Source organism: Equus caballus, chromosome 16 (genome assembly GCF_041296265.1).
Source record: "Equus caballus isolate H_3958 breed thoroughbred chromosome 16, TB-T2T, whole genome shotgun sequence".
Lineage (NCBI taxonomy): Eukaryota > Metazoa > Chordata > Mammalia > Perissodactyla > Equidae > Equus > Equus caballus.
In genome coordinates this window covers 46,358,933-46,383,349 of record NC_091699.1, presented here as the reverse complement: position 1 = coordinate 46,383,349, position 24,417 = coordinate 46,358,933, and the positions used below count along the sequence as shown (strand labels likewise).

General features: G+C 38.6%; 3 protein-coding genes across 10 annotated transcripts in view; 1 reads left to right on the top strand and 2 right to left on the bottom strand.

The window, feature by feature from the left end:
* GLT8D1 (glycosyltransferase 8 domain containing 1) overlaps positions 1-1,828 on the bottom strand; it is a 12,072-nt gene extending 10,244 nt beyond the window's left edge. The window contains exon 1 of one of the 4 annotated variants that reach the window (XM_070237441.1): positions 1,726-1,828. The gene's annotated coding sequence lies outside the window, so the exon portion shown is untranslated. Of the gene's footprint in view, positions 1-265; positions 750-1,650 lie in introns of those variants that run through there. The other 3 variants (XM_070237440.1, XM_023620309.2, XM_070237443.1) reach the window with 3 other exon arrangements.
* Positions 936-24,417, top strand: SPCS1 (signal peptidase complex subunit 1). Of its 3 annotated transcripts, none has more exons than XR_011426665.1 (5): positions 936-1,404; positions 1,774-1,833; positions 20,375-20,453; positions 20,916-21,156; positions 24,085-24,417. XR_011426665.1 is itself a non-coding variant. In NM_001433596.1 (4 exons), exons 1-4 carry the CDS (start codon positions 1,369-1,371, stop codon positions 2,638-2,640), a joined length of 309 nt encoding a protein of 102 aa, NP_001420525.1. In that variant the 5' UTR covers positions 1,252-1,368; the 3' UTR covers positions 2,641-3,116. The 3 variants fall into 3 exon arrangements, 1 of the variants encoding a protein (NP_001420525.1); XR_011426666.1 differs by having other exon boundaries at positions 1,655-1,833; positions 24,152-24,417; NM_001433596.1 differs by lacking the exons at positions 20,375-20,453; positions 20,916-21,156; positions 24,085-24,417 and adding exons at positions 1,938-2,024; positions 2,515-3,116 and having other exon boundaries at positions 1,252-1,404.
* The window catches only part of NEK4 (NIMA related kinase 4), a 40,062-nt gene continuing 21,438 nt past the window's right edge, over positions 5,794-24,417 (bottom strand). For 2 of the 3 annotated variants that reach the window (XM_001492452.6, XM_023620306.2), the window contains 2 exons: positions 24,119-24,252; positions 5,794-7,061 (listed from right to left, as the gene is read on the bottom strand). In XM_001492452.6, the coding sequence (XP_001492502.3) occupies positions 6,969-7,061; positions 24,119-24,252 (227 nt within the window). In that variant the 3' untranslated portion in view covers positions 5,794-6,968. Of the gene's footprint in view, positions 7,062-20,414; positions 20,505-24,118; positions 24,253-24,417 lie in introns of all 3 variants that reach the window. The other variant, XR_002800581.2, reaches the window with a different exon arrangement.

The window sequence follows — 24,417 nt, the reverse complement described above, 5'->3', positions numbered from 1 at the left end:
TATGTGGCAGTCTCCCTTGACACACTCTGGGCTCTAGAAAGGCAAGGGCCTGGTGTTGGTCACAGCGGCACAAAAAAAGGTGCTGTGAATGTTTGCTGATTGCATGAATGAGGGCGGCAGCCACACACCAACCTGCCCTGAGAGTGCCTGGAATCCCAACGTCTGTGACCCTGACATGCAACATAGCATAGAGGCCAGAGAGCCTGCAGGAACCCACAGGCCCCGTACCCCAGAACGGTTTCTCTCCGAAATGTGGGCAACCCACCTCGCTCAGAGCAACCGGGGAGGGCCTAAGCTTTTGAGATAGACACCAGCCTTGAGAGAGAGAGCGAACCCTTGGCTGGTCTCAATCAGGAGGGCCCAGTGAAGCCGGCGAGCATGTTGGTGGGCCAACTTGGAGACTCCCGGGGTGCTAACCCTCTCCACACTGCTGCGAGGGTCTGTCGAGAAGGGGGTCCCCTCTCCGAGGGGATTCCCTTTTTCTCGAGGATGTGGCCTGGGGTAGTCTCCTCTAAATTCGGGGGATCACTAGGGCCCTCTTACGCTTAGGGATGAGCAAGGGGGTGTGTGACACTCCGGGGGTTCCCCTGAGGCCCAGAGAGCCCCGAGTTAGGAGGTGAGCAAGCCGTTCCCCTTGGACGCTCCCCGCGGCCGCCCTTACCTGCAGCCGGAGGAGGAGGAGCTACCACAGCCGCCGCCGCCGCCGCCCGCGCCCCGGCCCGCCCCGCCAGCTCAGCGCCCGCGCCGCAGGCCCCGGGGCCCAGCCCGCCGCCGGGCCGCCCGCGTCCCCTGCACTCCGGACCAAGCCCGCCTGCCCGCCGGCTCCGCTGCAGCCACGCAGCCCCGCAAGCCCCAGCCCGCCCACCGCTCTGACTGCGAAAGCATCGCGCCGAGCAGGCGCCGCCGGGCAGCCCCGCCGCCGGGGTCCTCGCCGAGGAAAGCCCGTCGCCATGGAGACGGGACGCGCGCCGGCAGCCGTTAGGTCGCCGGGGCGCAGTCGAGGACTGTTTTGGGGAGCCAGGCCGCGACTTCCGGCACCCAACAGCACTAACGGCGAGCCCTTCACGGGCGCGCGATGCCTCGGCTCGGCCGCCACGGTCGCCACCTCAGCCCTCGCGGGCCGCGCGCCGGGCCACAAACAGCCCCGAAAGCGCAGGTCGCCTAGCGAACGCGCGGGGCGGGGCCGCGGGCCGTCCGGGTATGTCACAGACATCCGCTTCCGGGGCCGCGGCCATCGCGCTCCTCGGCTCGGCAGGCGCGCGAGGCTGTGCACAGGACCAGACTCCAGCCCTTACCGTCCTCGAGTCGCGGCCACCCTCGCTCCGCCGCCCGCCGCCTGCAGTCTGTCGCCCGCCTCCTCAGCCAGTCATGCTGGAGCACCTGAGCTCGCTGCCCACGCAGATGGTGAGGGCGCGGCCCACCTCGGCCCCAAGATCCTCGCGAGCCGCTCGCGAGCTTGGCAGCTTCGCACCCCTTGTCCGAGCACCCAGCCGGTGCTGCGCGGTTCCTGGCCTGGATGGCTACCTTACACTCCCTTCCCGGAATGGTGCCTCCTGGGTCCTCTTTTCTCTTCCCCCGCGAGGATGCCCCTGCCCGTGCTCCGTTGGGATGCTTCACTTCCCCCGGGAAACCCAGAACTTCATTCCTTACCCAGGTCCTTGAGGAGAGCCCCTGATGTTGGGGTTGCCCTGTGCCAAAGCTGTGAGGCCAGAGCAGGAATCGTACCTCTTCGGTGGCGGCACCAATTCCTCCTTTGCTCTCTTTCACCTCTAGGATTACAAGGGCCAGAAACTAGCTGAACAGATGTTTCAAGGAATTATTCTTTTTTCTGCAGTAAGTATTGGTTTTGCATAATCTTTTTCTTTCTTCTCTTCGCTCCCTACCCCCACTCCCCGCCTCCGGCTTGACTGTATTTAATATATTTTGTTTGTCTCTAGATAGTTGGATTTATCTATGGGTACGTGGCTGAACAGTTCGGGTGGACTGTCTATATAGTTATGGCCGGATTTGCTTTTTCGTGTTTGGTAAGAAATTTGTGGATGTTTGGATGTTAGTGGCTACTTAAGTTTTCTGAATTGGGTTGATTTGGTTGGACCTAGTAGTGAGAACTGGCACCAACTTTTCCCTCATCTTTCCCATCAGTGTTTCCCCTTGCTATCATTGGATAAGTAGAATGCCAAATAGTGTCAGATGACTTAAAACTGCATAAAAGGATACAGCTCATTTCTTTTGGCAGCTGCTCCAAGCAATAATCTTAAGGTCAAAGGTAGCAGGAATTTCTTAGGGTCTTTACGTTGCTCTTCATCCTTCTTTTAGTTTTTAAAGCCATATGTGTAAACACGGAGACTTGTTCCCATCTCTTGTCTGGGCAGTGGCACAGTTTTCATAGGAATGTCAGGTTTTGTGTTATTTTTACCTTTAGCATAGGAGTCATTTGGGAACCAGGCATTATACATAATGCTCTTTTAAACTTTTAATGGCTATAATTGTCGCATTTTCTCTGTTCTGGCCCAGCTGACACTTCCTCCATGGCCCATTTATCGCCGGCACCCCCTCAAGTGGTTACCTGTTCAAGACTCAGGCACAGAAGACAAGAAACCAGGGGAAAGAAAAATTAAGAGGCATGCTAAAAATAATTGATTGGGCTTTCATGATTTGGCTTTACTATTGCACCTGCTTTTGTTTCATATGAGATGAGCTAAATTTCAAACCCAAAACATGGGCTAAAACCCATCTATGCTCTTACAGCACAGCTGTCTTAAGATTTTGTTCTCTTTATATTTCACTTCTAACTCAGTTGGGTTTTGATTTATAAATGTTTTAGACCTTCTCTTCATAATCTTCCTCTGAAATGGAGAACAGAAAACACAAGTATGCAAAGTTTCTTTCAGGTCTACAACAATAATGAATAAATGATAGTACAATCTAACTATCAAAGTTTTATAATTCATTATTAGTAGTTAAGCTGTTTTAATGTTTTCAATTAAAACTCACAGTGCAAGTCTTATGTCTAAAGAGTCTTTTGTTCATTGTTCTGCAAGCAAGACTGTTAGTAAAAACCAAAGTGAGAAGTTCATGGTTCTGAAAGTATCAGTAAGGACCATTTCTGTTTTCTGTAGCTGCAAGTTCCTAATATACATTTTTCTTAATAACAGTGTAAGCACCTATGAAAAAATTTACTCATGTAAATTTGTGGTAAAGTAATAATTTGGTACCACTAAAATAAGGCTGTTAAGCAGAAAACATTTAATCCATGCTTTACCTGAGATGGACCAAACTGAAAACCCATAGAGCTGTAAATTCCTTTTAAATTTTCCAGAGGGCTAAAGAGAAAAATGTTCTAAAGGTCTTATTTGAGGGATGGGAATGGGAGAGTTATTATAAGTAATATTGTATTGCTCAATACCAGCATAGAGGACTTCCAAACTATGAGTTTTAAAAAAGGAGCAAAGACCTTAATACAATGAAAATCAGGAAAGGTTTAAAAAAAAAGGACAGAAGAAAAATTAGGAAGGCAGAAATAAGGCCAACCATATCAGTAAGTATAATACATGTGATTAAAAAGTTAGGAGCTCCCAAATAGGATAAAAATCAAGTTACCTCATATTCTCAAAATGACACCCAAAGGCTGAAAACAGGAGCAAGGATATATTAGGCAGATACAAGCATAAAAGAGGAGTAATAGTGAAAAAGATACTTAGTATGAGAAAGCATTAAATGCGGCAGAGAAGGACATTTCATAGCTGCCAAGATGTCACTGTTAGGAATCATGCCTTGAATAAGATGTGAAATGTATAAAGCAAAGACTGCTACATATACAAGAGTTTGGCAAAGCTACACTTTTGGTAGGAGACCAACTCTCTTACCTTTCAGATTTTGATAGATAAGTGGACAGGCAAGTCACAGGAAGACTTCTGCACTTGTTCCCTCCCTGTACCTGGAACGTCTTCCCTCAAATATACATGACTTGTCTCTCCTTTCATTCAGGTCGCTACCCAGATATCACCATAAAGAAGCATTTCCTCCTACCCTATCAAACTGGTATGCCCCATCGTTCTATATCCACTTATCCTGCTTTATTTTTCATGGAATTTAATATATATCAGTATATATTTGTTAATTGTCCTCCTTCAAACATAAGCTCCATGGGAACAGGACCTTGTTTTGCTCACTGCTATTTGCCCAGTGCCTACAAGAGTACATGACACATTATAGGTGCTCAATATTTACTAAATGAAGATACAGAGCTGCACTGTCCAAGATGGTGGCACTAGTCACATGTGTCTATTTAAATTTAATTAAAACTAAACTAAAAGTTTCTCAAACTAGCCACATCTCAAGAGATCAACAGCCATATATAGCTACTGGCTACTGTATTAGTGCAGATAGAGAACATTTCCATCATCACAAAATTCTACTGATCAGGTCTTATGTAGGTTGGAATAATTAATAAAGTGATTCTGCTGGGGCCAGCCCCATGGCCAAGTGGTTAAGTTCGCGTGCTCCGCTTTGGCGGCCCATGGTTTCACCAGTTTGGATCCTGGGCACGGACATGGCACTGCTCATCACGCCATGCTGAGGCAGCATCCCACATGCCACAACTAGAAGGACCCACAACTAAAAATATACAACTATGTACCAGGGGGCTTTGGGGAGAAAAAGGAAAAATAAAAAAATCTTTAAAAAAAATAAAGTGATTCTGCCTGCGTGTAACAGAATTAACCTTTATTGAATAGGGCCATTCCAATAATGGATCATGTACTGAGCCACGGGGAAAAACAATTCCAAGAAACAGAGGTTGTACAGGTCATATTAACAACACTGCAATGTAGCTGGAGCAAGGAGATAGAATTTCCTTGGCTTTCTAAATATATAGAAATAAACACTTCTAAAACAGAAAGTCAAGACCAGAATTATTGACTATTTAGAGGCTAATGTCAAAAAGAATATCATATCAGGGGCTGGGCCTGTGACCTGGTGGTTAAGTTCAGCACACTCTGCTTTGGCAGTTCCAGTTCTGTTCCTGGGTGCAGACCTATACCACTCGGCGGCCAAGCTGTGGCAGTGACTCACATACAAAATAGAGGAAGATTGGCACAGATGTTAGCTCAGGGCAAATTTTCCTCAGCAGAAAAAAAAAGGAATATCAAAGTCCCTGAAATGTGGCCAAAACTATGTTGAGAGGAAAATTCATAGTCTTAAAGATATGTTTTATAATTAAGAAAGATGAAAAATGATTACACTCTTGAGAAAAAAGAACCACAAAATAACCAAAAAAATAGTGGGATAAATGAAAACTGAGTGAATGTTTAAACAAAATAGAAATATACAGAATGGGAATAAAAAAGTATGGGGGGAGATTTTTTAACTCTAAGAAAGTAATATGTACAACTTTATACCAATAAGTTAGAAAACTTATGTAAAATCAATGACTTGCCGGAAAGATGTGGATTTCTTAATGCAAGAAATGGTGACTAGCTCAGGAAGACCAACAGTTTACCAAGGATTTGCCCCCTACTAGGCACTGGGACTAGATGGTTTTACAGTTGAGTTCTGACAAACTCTTCAGAGTAAAAATAAGAGGTCTCAGAAACCAGACTATGAGCACTGTCATGGCAGGGAGTGGTGCTTATTCGCCACTGTATCCCCAGCTCCTGGCACAGCACCTGGCACATAGTAAAAACTAAATAAAGGTCTGTTAAGTGACTAGGAACATTTCATTAGAGTATTTTATATGTGTGTGTAATTTTCAAAGAAGGTAAGATACATTTTTAATTATAAAAACTGAAAACATTTCTGGAGCAGTATTTATTTTTTAGAGTCCCTTGATTACAGAAGTAAAAATTTACTAGTCAAGACTTTTATTTTATAAAAACTATTTCCTAGATGGGCATTACCCCTTATTAAAAAACTAATAAAATTTGTGATATATAATCGTATGTTTAAAACACAGGAAGACAACCAATATCTTGATGAAAACAAACTTCAGGAGACAAACATGTCCAACATAACTGAAAAGATCTGGACTTTACTTACAAAGTGCTTAATTGGAAAAGGAATTAGTGTTTAAGAAATATTCTTACAAGGGGCCAGCCCAGTGGCATAGTGGTTGCGTTCACATACTCCACTTTGGCAGCCTGGGGCTCACAGGTTCGGATCCCAGGCACTGACCTGCACTGCTCATTGGGCCATGCTGTGTCAGCATCCCACATACAAAAAACAGAGGAAGCACAGATGTTAGCTCAGGGAAAATCTTCCTCACCAAAAAAGAAAAAGAAAAAAATGTTTTTACTGATGGAAGAGTAAATCTAAAAAAACCAGTATGTAAAAACATACTGATTTACAAAGCCAAGATACCTCTTAGTTTCAATTCTGGTATATCCTAAATGAGGTTCATATTAAATGAAAATAAAATATGAAATGTTCAGCAATAAGTAAAAAAGGAATTCATTTGCTCAAGTACTAGATACAACTTCATATTTTTTCAATCTCCCAGAATAGCGAACTGACCTTTTTAAAAAGTAATTTATCAACTACTAAGATTATTAACAGTAACAAGTAGTATCACTAGACATATGTCATTTATTTTTCCTATTGCTTTTATCACTACAGTACAATATAAAACTTCTCATCTGACATTTTATGGCCCTGTATTCAAACTAATTAGTACCTTAAAAAAATAAAGTTCTAGATATAAAGTTGGTGGTTAAAGGCTCAGTAAACAGTAACCAAATAAACATAACAGAGTTTTCCTCATAAAGTGAGTAAAATAGCCAAAGGTTTTTTCCTTTCTTTTGTGAGCTTGTTTCATATTATGCTGTTCTGTCCAATTTTTTTCCAGTAAAAATACCCCAAAGAGACGTAAGGATGGTGAATGGCCTCCAGCCATTGTTATGGGTTTGTTTTTGTTTAAGCCAAAAACCTTTGAAAATAGGTCTTTAGTTCTGGCAGTAGACTAGAATAAATTCTCAAAAATTCACATTTTCTTCAAAAAATTTCAACTGGCGAGCTTTCACACTGTAAGTCGTATACTTTTCACCCATGTGCTCCCGCAAATGTACCTATTTGGGAAATATAAAAAGAAAATCACTATGTAGTAGAAAAAATATTTCTGTAACCTTAGAAGAAGGACTTTTCTAAGCATGATACCAAAGGTGAAAACCATATGGGAAAATAGTGATAGTTCTGTTTACACAAAAATTTAAAACCTCAAGATATCAATAAGTAAAGTCATAAGAAATTAAAAGCAAACAATAAACTAGGGAAAATATTTATAATATACATGCCAAAGAATTAATATCAGTGAACTATAAAGAGCTCTTAGAATCAATAAAACACAACAATATTGGAATATTAGAATTGATAAAACAACAGTCAGTCCCATAGATAAATCAGCAAAGACATTTACAAAATAATACAAATAACCAATTAACATACATAAAATTCAACCTGACTAGTAATCAAGAAAATATACTATGTGACACTCTATGTCTGTCTGTTGAAAGAAATGCCTGAAACTAAAATAACACCTAATAATATATTAAGCAGATGTCCTACACCTGATACAATGCACTGAGAAGGACACAACATCACTTCTGTGGTATTCCTGCCAAAAATGCATAATCCAGATCGATTCATGAGGAAACATCAGACAGATCCAAACCAAGGGGGATTTTATAAAACATGTGGCCTATACTCTTCAAAAATATCAAGGTCATGGGGCTGGCCCCGTGGCCGAGTGGTTAAGTTCGCGCGCTCCGCTGCAGGCGGCCCAGTGTTTCGTTAGTTCGAATCCTGGGCACGGACATGGCACTGCTCATCAGACCACACTGAGGCAGCATCCCACATGCCACAACTAGAAGAATCCACAACGAAGAATACACAACTATGTACCGGGGGGCTTTGGGGAGAAAAAGGAAAAAATAAAATCTTTAAAAAAAAAAAAAAAATCAACGTCATGAAAAACAAAGACTGAGTAACTGTCCCAGATTAAAGGGGACATAAAAACTAAATATAAAATGTAATCCTAGTTGGTTCCACATCCAGTATGACATGGTGAGTTCTGCAGACCCTTCCTCAGTGAAACCTGTGAAAACTATTTAAAAAGTCAACCATTTAAAAGTTTCTAGAAATTGTCCTAAGGTCAAACAGCAAATGAAGGCACTTTTTTTTTTTCAAGAAAATCTACTAAAACTTAGAACAGGGTTCTAAAATCTGCTTCAAGAAAGTCTAAATCTAAAATCTAAATCTAAAATCTAAAATCAAGAAAACCTTCTAAAACTTAAAAACTTGGTGGTAATTGAACCAAGACCAACTACTTTCCTCCCCACTCCCAGCTCAGAGAGACAAAAACTCTATATACTAGACTGCTGAAGTCAAGAACACAGGATTCCCTTTCCCCCTGGCTCCCTAGTCAGAAGGCTGTCTTCCTGGAGGGGTGGGACATCAACATATCTCATGCTGCCCCTAATACTTCTTGTGTTTTAAAAACTTAAACTTAAAACACAATAAATTTTAGGAGTGTGTAACCAAGAGGTAGGAGCTTCCTTCTTACAGTCAGCTTGGGCTCGTAGGATGGAGGCTCTACCTTGGGTGCAGGGCCACTGAAAATACTGGGGCCCCAATCACCTTTTCCCCAAACCATAAAGTGAAGATTCCATGCTGGGTGAAATATGTTGAGAAGATGAGAGGCTACTGCCTTTCACACCCACTAAGCTTCTAAAGTGGGGGTATCACTCAGAGACAAGCATACTATTGTCCCCATTCCCAGCTCTAGAGCTGTGCTCAGAGATTTGGCCTGAGGGGAGAAGAAAGACATAAAACAGCACTAAATCTTTTCCTAAGTGGACTGACTTCATTTGGAACAGAATGTGAAGAAATTCAAGCCTAAGGGCACCCTCAAAAACTGGAGGTAGTGGTGAAAGGGAATTGGGAGGAGATTGGTAGATTTACTGGATATATAGGCTAAACTGTAGGCTGGTTACTTCTATGGAAAGAATCAAGAAGCTGAGAGGAGCCTCCCTAGAGTCTGAACAAATCTCAAACTGACCTTGGGAACTACACACAGATGTTACAAATCCCTCCCCCTCCAGCTGAAGCAACTTCCAGGAGATTTAAAGGGATTTAAATATATCATTATGGAGGCCAGCCCCATGCTCGAGTTTCATGTACTCTGCTTCAGTGGCCCAGGGTTTCACTGGTTTGGGTCCCAGGCACGGATATGGCACTGCTCATCAAGCCATGTTGAGGCGGTGTCCCACACAGCAGAAGAAGAAGGTCCTACAACTAGAATATACAACTATATGCTGGGGGGCGTTGGGGAGAAGAAGAAGAAAAAGAAAAGAAGATTGGCAACAGATGTTAGCTCAGGTGCCAATCTTTAAAAAAAAAAAATATATGTATATATATATATATATATATATATATATTACACATATATTGTTTGAATGCATAACATAGGCATTGTGAAAGTCCCAGAGGAGAAGGAGGAAGAGTGATTATTTGAAGAAATAACTTCCCAAGTTTGATGAAAGACATGAATATAAACATCCGAGAAGCATAACAGACTCCAAGTAGGATGAATATAAAAAGTTCACACCCAGACACATTATAACCAAACTTTTGAAAGACAAAGTGAGAATCTTGAAAGCAGTAAGAAGGAGCATCTCATCACATACAAGGGATCTAAAACAAGATCATTAGCACATTTCTCACCAGAAACATTGGAAGCCAGAAGGCAGTGGGATGATGTTTTCAAAGTGAAAAATGTCAACCAAGAATCCTGTATCTGGCAGAAATGTCCTCCAAAAATGAGAGAGAAACAAAGAAGGAAATCCTACCATTTGTGACAACATGGATGGACCTTGAAAGCATTATGCTAAGTGAAATAAGTCAGAAAGAGAAAGACAAATACTGTATGATCTCACTTATATGCACAATCTAAAAAATACCAAACTCACAGAAACAAAGAAGAGACTGGTTTGTTCCCAGAGGCAGGGGGTAGGGGGTGAGGGTAATGGATAACAGTGGTTAAAAGGTACAAACTTCCAGGTATAAGATAAATAAGTTCTGGGGATGTAATGCTCAGCATGGTGACTATAGTTAACTATACTGGATTGTATATTTGAAAGTTGCTAAGAGTAAATCTTAAAAGTCCTTATCACAAGAAAAACATTTTTTAACTATAACAAGTGAAAAAGATGTTAACTAAACTTATTGTGGTAATCACTTCACAATGTATACATATATCAAATCATTATGTTGTACACCTTAAACTAACACAATGTTATATATCAATTACATCTCAATAAAACTGGGGGAAACAAAGTGAGGGAGAACTTGAAACATTCCCAGATAAACAAAAGATGAAGAAGTTTGTTACCACTAGATCTGCTTTGCAAGATATACTAAAAGGAGTCCTGCAGGTTGAAAGGAAACAGAAGCAGAAGCTTTTTAGTCTCATGTAGTCCCATTTGTTTATTTTCTGTTTTCCATGCCCGTGTAGACACGGTATTCGAAAAGATGCTGCTAAGACCAGTCAAAGAGGGTACCCTCAAAGAGTGTACTGCCGAGGTTTTCTTCTAGGAGTTTTATGGTTTCAGGTCTTATATTCAAGTCTTTAATCGATTTTGAGTTCATTTTTGTGTATGGTGTAAGATAATGGTCTACTTTCATTCTTTTACGTGTGTCTGTCCAGTTTTCCCAAGACCATTTATTGAAGAGACTTTCCTTTCTCCATTGTATGTTCTTGGCTCCTTTGTCAAAGATTAGCTGTCCACAGATGTGTGGTTTTATTTCTGGGCTTTCAATCCTGTTCCATTGATCTGTGTGTCTGTTTTTGTGCCAGTACCATGCTGTTTTGGTTACTATGGATTTGTAGTATATTTTGAAGTCAGGGATTGTGATGCCTCCAGCTTTGTTCTTTTTTCTCAGGATTGCTTTAGCTATTCTGGCTCTTTTGTTCTTCCAAATAATTTTAGGATTCTCTGTTCTATTTCTGTAAGAATGTCATTGGGATTCTGATTGGGATTGCATTGAATCTGTAGATTGCTTTAGGAAGTATGGACATTTTAACTATGTTTATTCTTCCAATCCATGTACATGGACTGTCTAACCATTTCTTTATGTCATCTTTGATTTCTTTCAATAATGTCTTACAGTTTTCAGTGTACAGGACTTTCACCTCCTTGGTTAAATTTATTCCTAGACAGTTTATTCTTTTTGTTGTGATCATAAATGGGATTGTATTCTTGAGTTCTCTTTCTGCTAGTTCGTTATTAGTGTATAGAAATGCAACTGATGTTTGTAAGTTGATTTTCTACCATGCAACTTTGCTGTAGTTGTTGATTATTTCTAATAGTTTTCTGGTGAACTCTTTAGGGTCTTATATATAAGACCTTTATATATAAGATCATGTTGTCCAGAAACAGCGAGAGTTTCACTTCTTCCTTTCAAATTTAGATCCCTTTTACTTCTTTTTCTTGCCTAACAGCTCTAGCCAAAACCTCCAGTACTATGTTGAATAGGAGCAGTGAGAGAGTACACCCTTGTCTTGTTCCTGTTCTCAGAGGGATGGCTTTCAGTTTTTCCCCATTGAGTATGATGTTGGCTGTGGGTTTGTCATATATGGCCTTTATTATGTTGAGGCACTTTCCTTCTATACCCATTTTATTGAGAGTTTTTTTTTTTTTATCATAAATAGATGTTGGATCTTGTCAAATGCTTTCTCTGCATCTACTAAGATGATCATGTGATTTTTATTCCTCATTTTGTTAATGTGGTGTATCACATTGATTGATTTGTGAAACTTGAACCATCCCTGTGCCCCTCGTATAAATTCCACACGATCATGGTATTTGATCCTTTTAATGTATTGCTGTATTTGGTTTGCCAATATTTTATTGAGGACTTTTGCATCTATGTTCATCAGCAATACTGGCCTGTAATTTTCCTTCTTTGTTTTGTCCTTGTCTTGTTTTGGTATCAGGGTAAGTTGGCCTCATAGAATGAGGTACGAAGCATTCCATCTTCAATTTTTTGAAATAGTTTGAGGAGGATAGGTATTAAATTTTCTTTGAATGTTTGGTAGAATTCTCCAGAGAAGCCATCTGATCCTGGACTTTTGTTTTTAAGGAGGTTTTTGACTACTGTTTCAATCTCTTTACTTGTGATTGGTCTATTCAGATTCTCTGTTTCTTCTTGGTTCAGTTTGGGGAAGTTGTATGAATCTAAGAATTTATCCATTTCTTCTAGGTAATCCAATTTGTTGGTATAGAGTTTTTCATAGAATTCTCTTACAATCCTTTGTATTTCTGTGGTAGCCTTTGTAACTTTCTCCTCTTTCATTTCTTTTTTTTTTAAAGATTTTATTTTTTCCTTTTTCTCCCCAAAGCCCCCCAGTACATAGTTGTATATTCTTCATTGTGGATCCTTCTAGTTGTGGCATGTGGGACGCTGCCTCAGCGTGGTTTGATGAGCAGTGCCATATCCGCGCCCAGGATTCGAACCAACGAAACACTGGGCCGCCTGCAGCGGAGCGCGCGAACTTAACCACTCGGCCATGGGGCCAGCCCCTCATTTCTAATTTTATTTATTTGAGCCTTCTTTCTTTTTATCTTAGTGAGTCTGGCTAAAAGTTTGTAAATTTTGTTTATCTTTTCAAAGAACCAGCTCTTAGTTTCACTGACCCTTTCTGTTGTGTTTGTTTGTTTCAATTTCATTATTTCTGCTCTAATTTTTATTATTTCCCTCCTTCTGCTGACTTTGGGCTTGGTTTGTTGTTCTTTTTCTCGTTCTGTTAGGTGTAGTTTAAAATTGCTTATCTGAGGTTTTCCTGTTTGTTGAGGTGGGCCTGTATTGCTATGAATTTCCCTCTTAGAACCACTTTTGCTGCATCCCATAAGAGTTGCTATGATGCATTTTTATTTCCATTGGTCTCCAGGTATTTTTTTATTTTTCCTTTGATTTCTTCACTGTTGCCACAGTTGTTCAGTAGCATGTTGTTTAGTCTCCACATGTTTGGACTTTCCCAGCTTTTTTCTTGTAGGTGACTTCTAGTTTCATAGCATTGTGGTCAGAAAAGATGCTTCATATGATTTCAATTTTCTTAAATTTATTGAGGCTTGCCTTGTTTCCCAACATATGGTCTGTCTTAGAGAATGTTACATTTGCAATTGAGAAGAAAGTGTATTCTGCTGTTTTGGGATGGAATGTTCTATATATATCTATTAAGCTCATCTGGTCTAGGTTTTCATTTAAGTACACTATTTCTTTGTTGCCTTTCTGTCTGACTGATCTATCCATTGATGTGAGTGGCATGTTGCAGTCCCCTACTATTATTGTGTTACTGTTAATTTCTCCCTTTAGGTCTGTTACTAGTTGTTTTATATACTTTTGTGCTCCTGTGTTAGGTGCATATTATTTATAAGTGTTATGTCCTCTTGGTGGAATGTCCCTTTTATCATTATATACTGGCCTTCTTTGTCTCTCACTGCCTTTCTTATCTTGAAATCTGCTTTCTCTGATATAGGTATGGCAAAACCTGCTTCCTTTGGCTTGCCATTTGCTTGGAGTATCATCTCCCATCCCTTCACTCTGAGCCTAGTTTGTCTTTAGAGCTGATTTGTGTGTCCTGGAGGCAGCATATTGCTTGGTCTTGTTTTTTTAATCCATCCAGCCACTCTGTGTCTTTTGATTGGAGAATTCAATCCTTTTACATTTAGAGTGATTATTGATATATGAGTGCTTAATACTGCCATTTCATCACTTGTTTTCTGGTTGTACTATATTTCCCTTGTTTCTCTGACTGCCATTTCAGTTTGGTGGTTTTCTGTGATGGTTTTCTCAGTTTTCCCTTTATTTATGATTTGTGTCTTTGCTCTGATTTTTTTGTTTAGTGTTTACCATGAGGTTCATATAAAAGATCTTGTAGATGAGATGGTCCATTTTCTGATAGCCTCTTATCTCCATTAGCCTAAGTAGGTTCCATCCCTTTCCTCTTCCCCACCTAAGTTATTGTTGTCACAAATTATTCTGTTTTGTGTTGTAAGTTTGTGATTGAAATGAAGTGTTCATAGTTATTTTTGATGCTTTCCTTCTCTTTATCTTTTATAATTGTTTGCTAACTTGTTCTGATAGCTGCAATTATCTGATTTTGTCTATTTATCTCCTTGCTCAAGGATTTGTAAACCTTTGCCTTTGTCTTAGGTATGCAGATATCCTTCATCCTTTCTTGTAAGGGAGGTCTAGTGGCAATGAACTCCCTGTTTTTGTTTATCTAGAAAAGTTTTTATTTCCCCATCATATCTGAAGGATAGTTTCACTGGGTAGAGTATTCTTGGCTGGAAGTTTTTGTCTTTCAGATTTTAATATATCATTCCAATCTCTCCTAGCCTGTAAGGTTTCTGCTGAGAAATCTGCTCAAAGGTTGATAGGGGTTCCTTTGTAGATTATTCTCTTCTGCCTTGCTGCCCTTAACCTTTTTTCTTTGTTATTGATGTTTACCAGTTTTACTATTATATGCCTTGGAGAAGGTCTTTTTGCACTGATGTAATTAGGAGTTCTACTGGCTTCATATACTTCTAAGTCCAGTTCCTTCTCCAGGTTTGGGAAGGTCTGATCTGCTATTTCTTTAAACAAGCTTTCTGCTCCTTTCTCCCCATCTTCTCCCTTTTGAATACATATAATCCTCATGTTGCATTCCCTCATTGAGTTAGATATTTCTTGAAGAATTTCTTCATTTTTTTAAGTCTTAGTTCTCTCTCCTCCTCCACCTGAAGCATTTCTATATTCTGTCCTCTAAATTACTAGTTCTGTCCTCCATAACATCAACTCCATTTTTTAAAGTTTCTAGATTATTTTTTATCTCATTCATTGTGTTCTTCATCTTCAGAATTGCTGTTTGGTGTTTTTAGAGTTTCAATCTTTTTTGTGAAGAATTCCTTCTGCTCATTAATTTTATTTCTGAGTTCATTAAACTGTATTTTTGAGTTTTCTTGTAACTCACTGAATTTCGTTATGACAACTATTTTGAATTCTGTCATTTAGATTGTAAATTTCTGTGACATCAGGATTGATTTCTGGAGACTTGTCATTTTCCTTCTGCTCTGGAGTGTTAATGTAGTTCTTCATGGTGTTTGACAAAGTGATCCTTTTCTGGCGCATAGAGATAGTATCAGGTCGCAAATTCCACCTGCTACCACTGGGGGTGGGGGGCAGGAGCTGTGTTTTCTGAACCTTCCACATCTACTAGAAGTTGTGCCAACTGGGTTCATCTGCCTTTACCTGCTGGATCACACAGGATGTGCAGGTTCTGTGGTGCAGATCTGCTGCCTTGGCCCAGGACCTGCTGAGCTGGTGCGCTAGGCAGGGATGGAGGGACACTTTCTTTCACATGCACGTAGGCCCACCCTGCACTCACAGGCAGTTCACCTGGGGAGCTGTGCTCGGTGGGGACACCCACACCGTGGCTGAACTACACTACTTGGTGTGGAGTGTTCTCACAGGCTGAGTTGGCACTACAAAAGTGAAAGTGTTCACATGCAGGCCTGCCTGCTCCCTCATCTCCTCTTTTTTCTTTTTTTTTTTGCTTGAAGAAGACTGTCCTTGAGCTACCATCTGTGCCAATCTTCCTCTATTTTTTGTATATGGGATGCTGCCACAGCATGGCTTGACAAGCGATGTGTAGGTTCACGCCCTAACCCAAACCTGCAAACCCAGGGCCACTGAAGCAGAGTGAACAAACTTAACCACTACACCACCTGGCCACCCCCCCCCCCCCACCTCCTCTTACAGTCACATGCTGGCTGCTGCCTGAGGACCCGTGACCTAGACTGCTGCCACTGGGGAGGGGGAGGGCATCCCCTCACCTCCTTCCACTACTTCCTGGGGATCCAGTATCCCCACCTTCAGATGAGTGGCTGTGTAGATCTCTCTGACATCCTATTGTACTTTGTAGGGAATCCTCTATTGGTTAATGAATGTCTGTTTGGTTGTAACTTAGGCGGGTAGAGACTAAGGGAACAGCTCACATCACCATGATGCTGACGTCACTCTCCTGAAAATCTGTTGCATTTTTAGACACTCATAACAAACTATCTTACAGAGAAATTAAGAAACCAATCTCATTTACAATTGCATCAAAAAGAATAAAATACCTAGGGATAAATTCAACCAAGGAAATGAAATATCTGTATACTGAAAACTGTAAGACATTAATGAATAAAATTGAAGAAGAAACAAATAAATAGAAAGATATTCCATGCTCATGGATTGGAAGAACTCATGACTCCAGATGGTAACCTGAATCCACATGAATAAATGAAGAGATCCAGAAATAATAAAGAAGAAGGCTACTATAACAAAAGCTACAAATATATACTTTCTTTCCTTTCTTCTCTCACTTTGAAGAGACAAAGTTATATAATGTAATAATTATAACAAGGTAATGTTGGGTTTGAAATATATATAGATGTGATATGTATAATAATATGACAACAAAGGGGAAAAGGGAATAGGAGTAACATTTTTATATTTCACTGGAATTAAGTCAGCATAAAGCTAAAGCTGATTCTGGTCATTTAAGATGTATATTGTAAGCCTTAAGCAACCACGAAAGAAAGAACTAAAAAATATATAGTGAAAAATATCATTAAAGAAATTAAAATGCTACATTAGAAAATACTCAGCGCAAAAGAAAACAGTAAAGGAGGAAGACAGGAACAAAAAATGCGAGACATAAACAAAATAAAAAGTAAAATGGCAGACATAAATCCAACTGTATGCATAATAACATTAAATGTGAACACATTAAACAATCCAATCAAAAGGCAAAGTGTAATAATGGTTAAAGAAAATAAGATCCAAATATATGGTGTATATAGGAAACATACAATAAATTCAAAGATACAAATAGATTGGAAGTAAAAAGAAAAAGATATATCTTGCAAATAGCAACCATAAGAAAGCTAGAGTGGCTATACTAATATCATATAAAATAGACTTTAAAATAAAAAGAAATATTACTAGAGACTAAGAGGAACATTTTATAATGATAAAAAAGTCAATCCATCAGGAAGATATAACAATTATAAACATATATGCACCTACCCAGAGCACCAAAATACATGAAGCAAAAACTGATAGAAATGGAGGGAGAAAGAGAGAATTCAACAATAATAATTGGAGACATTAATGACATTAATGCCCCACTTTGAATAATGGGTAAAACAACTTTGCAGAACAACAAGGAAATAGGAAATCTGGGCAACACTATAAACAAACTAGAACAGACATCTATCAAATACCCCACTCAATGACAACTGAATATATATTCTCAAACACACATGGAACATTCTCCAGGTTAGAGCATATGCTAGGCCATAAAACAAACCTCAATAAATTTAAAGGGACAGAAATAACAAAAGTATGCTCTCCAACCACAATGGAATGCAATTAGAAATCAATAAAAGAAATAAAATGGGGAAACTCAAAAATATGTGGAAATTAAACAACGCACTCCTAAATAGCCAACCTTACAGAAATAAAAAATATTGAAAAGGATTTCTACTAATAATTATATGTCAATTAGATAGCTTAGATGAAATGGACAAATTCCTAGAAGGACATAAAGTTTAGAGACTGAAGAACAGACAATCTGAATATAACAAGTAAAGACAGTAAATTCATTATCAAAAAACTACCCACAAAGAAAAGCCTGGCCCGGATGCCTTCACTGGTAAATTCTATCAAACATTTAAAGAAGGATTAACACCAATTCTTCACTAACTCTTCCAAAAAATAGAAGATGAGGGAACACTCCCCAATTCCTTCTATGAGGCCAGTATTACCCTGATAACAAAAGTAGACAAAGACATCACGAGAAAAGTAAAGTAAAGACCAATATATCTCATATGAATACAGACACAAACATCCTAATCAAAATACTAGAAACACAACTCCAGCAACATATGAGAAGAAGAATACACCAAGACCAAGTGGGATTTATCTCAGGAATACAAGGATATTTTAACATCCAAAAATCAATTAATGTAACACACTGTATTAACAGAATAAAAAAACAAAAACCACACAAGCATCTAAATAGAGAGAAAACATTAGACAAACTCAACACCTTTTCATGATAAGAAACGCTCAACAAACCAGGACTTGAAGGGACATTCTTCAACCTGATAAAGGGCATCCATGAAAACCCACAGTCAACACCATACTCAATGGTGAAAGACTGGATGCTTTCCCTCTAAGATCAGAAACAAAACAAGGATGTCTACTCTCACCAGTTCTCTCCAACATTGTCTTGGAGGTTCTAGCCAGGGAAATCAGGCAAGAAAAAGAAGTAAAAGGCATCCAGATTGGACAGCAAAACTAACTCAATTCACAGATGACATGATCTTATATAGTGAAAATTTCAAGGAGTCCACTAAAACAAAAAACTATTAAACCCAGTAAGTTCAGCAAGGTTTCAGGATACAAGGTCAATATTTAAAAAGTCAAATTTATTTCTATGCATTTGCAGTGAACAATCCCAAATGAATATAACAAGATTTCAATTACAATAGACGAAAAAGAATAAAATACTTAGGAATAAATTTAACAAAAGATGTGTAAAACTTATCCTCTGAAAAGTATAAAACATTGTTTTAAGAAATTTAAGATTTAAATAAATGGAAAATCATCTCATTTTCATGGATTAGAAGACTTAATATTGTTAAGATGGCAATACTCCCCAAATTGATCTGCAGATTCAATACAATCCCTATAAGAATCCCAGCTGGCTTCTTTGTAGAAACTGACAAGCAAATTCTAAAATTCATATAGAATTGCAAGGGACCCAGAATAGGCAAAAGAATCTTGAAAAAGAAGAACAAAGTTGGAGGATTCACCTATCCCAATTTCAAACCTTATTACTAAGCAATAGTAAAGAAGACAGTATGGTACTAGCATAAGGATAAAAATAGATTAATGGAATAGAATTCAGCATCCAAAAATAAACCTATGGGTCTACAGTCAACTTTTTTTTGACAAGGTGTTAGAATAGTCTTTTCAACAAACGGTAGTGAGACAACAGGACAGCCACATATATAAAAATGAAGTTGGACCTTTACTTCATACTATATGCAAAAATTAACTCAAAGTTCATCAAAGACCTAAATGTAGGGACTAAAACTATAAACCTCTTAAAAGAAAACATAGTGGTAAACTCGTGTGACCTTGAATTTGGCAATGGATTCTTAGATGTCACCAAAAATACAAGCAGCAAAAGAAAAACAAATTGGACTTCATCAAAATAAAAAAATTTGTGCCTCAAAGAACACTATTAATAAAGTAAAAAGACATTCTCCCATTCTCAGAGAATGGGAGAAAATATTTGCAAATCATATATTTAATAAGAGACTTGTATCTGAAATATATATAGAACTTCTAAAACTCAATAATGAAAAGATAAATAACTCAGTTAAAAAATGGGCAAAGAACTTGAGTAGACATATCTCCAGAGAAAATATACAAATGGCAGGTAGTATAGAAAGATGCTCAACATCATTTATCATCAGGGAAATGCAAATCAAAACCACAATGGATACCACTTCACACCCACTAGGATGGCTATAATCAAAAAGACAGATAATAACAAGTGCTGACAAGGATGAGGAGAAATCAGAACCCTCTTATGCTGCTGGTAGGAATGTAAAATGGTGCAGCTGCTTTGGAAAGCAGTCTGCAGGTTCCTCAAACGTTTAAATGTAGAATTACCATATGACCCAGCAATTCCACTCCTGGTTATGAACCCAAGAGAAGTGAATACACACAAAAGCTTATGCTAGCATTATTCGTTATAAGCAAAAAGTGGAAACCCAAAAGTTTATCAACTGAGGAATAAACAAAATGTGCTATCCATACAATGGAATACTGTTTGGCCATAAAAAGGAATGAAGTACTGATACATGATACTGATACATGATACAGACGAACCTTGAAAATATTATGCTAAGTGAAAGACATCAGTCACAAAAGACCACATATTTTGCATGATTACATTAAATAAAATGTCCAGAATATGCAAATCTATAGAGACAGATATTAGATTACTGGTTCTTTCGGACTGGAGGGAGGAGAGATAGAGAGCTGCTAGCTAAAGGTATAAAGTTTCTTTTTAAGGAGATGAAAATATTTAAAATTGTGGTGATAGTTGCATGTATTTGTGAATATACTAAAAAGCACTCAAGTGTACACTTTAAACGGGTGAATTGCATGATACATGAATTATATCTCAATCCTAGATAACAGTAATGTATCAATGTTAATTTTCTGAGTTTGATAATTGTACTGTAGTTATGTAAGGAAATATTCTTGTTTTTAGGAAATACACTGAAGAATTCAGGAGTAAAGAGACATCATACCTGCAACTTTCTAACAAATAATAACGTTGGGGAACACAGGTGAGGAGTATTCAGGAATTCTTTGTACTATTTTTCAACTTTTCTGTTAATCTGAAATTATTTTGAAATAAATTAACACTTAGATATCATTTATTATTAAATTGGTACAGAAGCAACTATATTTCTAGGAATTTAAGGCCTTATTGTTGTTGTTGTTATTATTACCAAAAAACTAGAAACATAAAAACCCAAAAGAGCAACTAGTCAAAAAATGTTTGTTCAGCCACTTCTACTACTCTTGAAAGTTTTCGTAGTGCAGATGTGATATAACACAACCGATTCATTGGGAAATAATCATGATACGAATTGCAATTGGTCATCACAATCAGGAATTAGCACTGGGAGAGCAGGAAAAGAGCAGTGGCCTTGAAAGCACAAGAACAATCAGGAATGACTGTTACTATAAGGAGCTGGCTGCACTTCTGAGTTCAGTTGTACTGTTTTTTTGTTTGTTTTTTTTAGGAAGATTAGCCCTGAGCTAACATCTGCTGCCAATTCTCCCCTTTTTGCTGAGGAAGACTGGCCCTGAGCTAACATCCATGCCCATCTTCCTCTACTTTATATGTGGGACACCTACCACAGCATGGCTTGCCAAGCGGTGCCATATCCACACCCGGGATCCGAACCGGCGGACCCTGGGCCGCTGAAGCGGAACATGTACACTTAACCACTGCGCCACCGGGCCAGCCCCTCAGTTGTACTGGTAAGTGAAAAGTATAGGCTACAAAATTGTATATAGTATAATCCTGTTTTGCTAAAAGAGAAAGAAAAAAAGAAGAAGGCTATGATACACACATGAATGTGATGTGACAGATGCGTGTACGTACACAGCAAACTATAGACACATGTATAAGAGCGTGAAAGGCAGTATAGAACAGTGGTTAAGAGCATGGATTCTGGAATCAGACTGTCTGCACTGAAGGCCAATTGTTAGCAGTGTGACTTTTGGCAACTCATTTAACCTCCCTGTGCTTCAGAGTCCTCATCTGTAAAATGGAGATACTAGTACCAACTTCACTGGATTGTAGGAGATATAAATGACTTATACACGTAAAGTGCTTAGAACACTGTGTGGCACTTTTTAAGTATTACTACTACTACTATTCATGGAATGATAGAACAAAATCTAGAACCACTGAGTGCTAAGATCATACTGATTTTTTTAAAAATCTCTATGTTCTAAATGTCCTACAATGACCATGTCTTATGTGGGGACCTGGAAATGGCCACCCCAAGATATGTCTCTTTGGCATGATGATTACTTGAGGCTGGTTCCTTTGCAGACAGGAAAGCAACTGAAAAGTAGCACTTGCTTACCCTTTGTAAGAGACACTTACATTGTAAAGGAACTCTCCATCTGTAAAGATATCTCCCTCTCTGAACCAGGAAGGGGAGATGACCTTCTCTCTAGAAACTCTTAATCAATACCAAAGGCAAGGACTTAAATCTGCATTTTGTTTACTGTACTTGTGTGGTAATCTCCCATGATTGCTGCGCTCACCTGTGACCACCCAGCTCAAGACAACAGACTTGCCTCCTGCTGTGTCCATCAAGCACTGTGCCAAGAGGGCAATCTTGTGACTATTGTGGGAGGGACATTTCAATCATATGTGAAACACCCTGTTTGGGGCTATATAACCACTCTGTGCACCCCACTTCTTCAGTGCCCTTTCTTCCCAGGCCATGGTCCTCATAAAGCTTTGTTTAATTTTTTCTTGCTATTCTGTCTCATGAGAATTTAATTCATTCTCCGGCCAGACGAACCCACATTAGGTAGAGGAAAAGTCTTGCTCCCCTACAGTTATGACCTTTGTATTCAAATAGGAAAAGACAATAAATAATTTTTTTAAATTAGTATAGAATTGTTTGTGTTACACAAATATAAGTATGCCTTACTGTTTACTTTTAAATCTGGGAAGATATGTAATGAATCTCTCAAAAAGAAAAAAGATTTAAGTATAATAACAGGAATTTTAAGCAGAAAAGTCAGGTAAGTCAAACTAAAATTTATTCAAAGCAAAATTCTATAGTGTCCTAATCAAAATCCCAGATGGCATTTTTACAGAAATTAAGAAGTTGATTCTAAAATTCACATGGAAATGCAAATAATAGCCAAAACAATCTTGAAAAAGAACTACAAAGTTGGAGGACTCACATTTCCTGATTTCAAACTTACTACAAAGCTACAGTAATAAAGACAGTGTGGTACAGACATATGGATAGACATATAAATCAATGGAACATAACTAGCAGTCTAGAGATAAACCCTTACATTATGGTCAATTGATTTTCAACAAGGGTGCCGAGACCTTTCAATAAGAAAAGAACAGTCTTTTCAACAAATGGTGCTAGGACAATTGGCTATCCACATGCAAAAAGAATGAAACCAGAGCCCTTCCTTACGTAATACAAAAAAAATCAACTCAAAATGGATTATAGGCTTAATTGTAACAGTTTAAATGATAAAACTCTTAGAAGAAAACATAGGAGTAAAAATCTTCATGACCTTAGGTTACACAAAGCCTTCTTAGACATGACACCAAAAGCACAAGTGATGAAAAACCAAAATAGATAAATTAGACTTCAACAAAATTAAAATCTTTTGTGCTGCAAACAATATCATTAAGAAAGTGAAAATAAAAACACAGAATAGGAAAAAAATTTTTGCAAATCATGTGTCTGAATCAGGACTTATATCCAGAATATGTAAAGAACTCTTACAACTCAATAATAAAAAGCTAAATATCAATTTTAAGATGTGTAAAAGATCAGAACAGACATGCCTCCAAAAAATATATACAATTTGCCAATAGGCACATGAAATATGTTCAACATCATTACCCATTAGGAAAAAGCAAATCAAAACCATAATGAGCTACCACTTCCCAAACTCTAGGATGGCTATAATCAAAACGATGACAATAACAAGTGTTAGCAAGGATGTGGAGAAATTAGAACATTCACACCTTACTGGTGGGAATGTAAAATGGTGCAAACCACTTTGGAAAACAGTCTGGCAGTTTTTCAAAATGTTAAACGTAAGACTTTCCATATGATTCAGGAATTTCCACTCCTAGTTACATACCCAAGAAAAATGAAAACATATGTCAACACAAAAACTTGCATGTGAATGTTCAGAGTAGCATTATTCATAATGGCCAAAAAGTGGAAACAAGTAAATGTCCATCAGCTGATGAAAAGATAAACAAAATGTGGTATAGCCATACAATAGAATATTATTTGGTCATATAAAGGAATGAAGTACATGATACATGCTACAACAAGGATGAATCTTGAAAACATTACATCGAGTTAAAGAAGCTAATCACAACAGACCACATATTTTATATGATACCACTTAAATGAAATATCCAGAATAGGCAAATCTATGGAGATAGAAACATCAGTGGTTGCTTAGGGGTGGAAGGCTTGGGGGATAATGGAGATAGACTCCATTATCGCTACAGGGTTTCTTTTGGGAGTAATGAAATGTTCTAACATTGATCGTGATGAAGATTGTACAACTCTGTGAACATACCAAAACCCTTCAACTGTATACTTTAAATGGGTAAAATGTACAGTACAGTACGTTAATTATATCTCAAAAGACTGTTAAAAAATAATTTTACAGCATAAGCAGCTGACACAGCTAACAGGACACTCACCTCTCTCTCCAATTCATCCTCCTCTTCCAAAAGATCATATACCTGCTCCAAAAGCTGAATCCCCAGACCTCGGATCACATCAGCTCTCAAGACTTCAACTATTCTTCTGATCTTTTCAGAACCTGGCATGATAGCTAAACAGCAGTAATAAAGAGGAAAAAATAAACACTTTCGCCACTGCAGCAAGAACACAATGCTTTTTAAAAATCTTGTCATGTTAAGATTCTTTTCATTTTGACAAGAGTTTGGTTTAATGACTTCATGTATTTGTAATGACTATAAATGTATATATGAATTTA

Bases quoted from the DNA above. Each gene is read 5' to 3' on its own strand.
- SPCS1 (NM_001433596.1), top strand. From the start codon at position 1,369: ATGCTGGAGCACCTGAGCTCGCTGCCCACGCAGATG. The intron at 1,405-1,773 runs GTGAGGGCGCGG...TTTCACCTCTAG, and splicing joins GCTCGCTGCCCACGCAGATG to GATTACAAGGGCCAGAAACT. The intron at 1,834-1,937 runs GTAAGTATTGGT...GTTTGTCTCTAG, and splicing joins GAATTATTCTTTTTTCTGCA to ATAGTTGGATTTATCTATGG.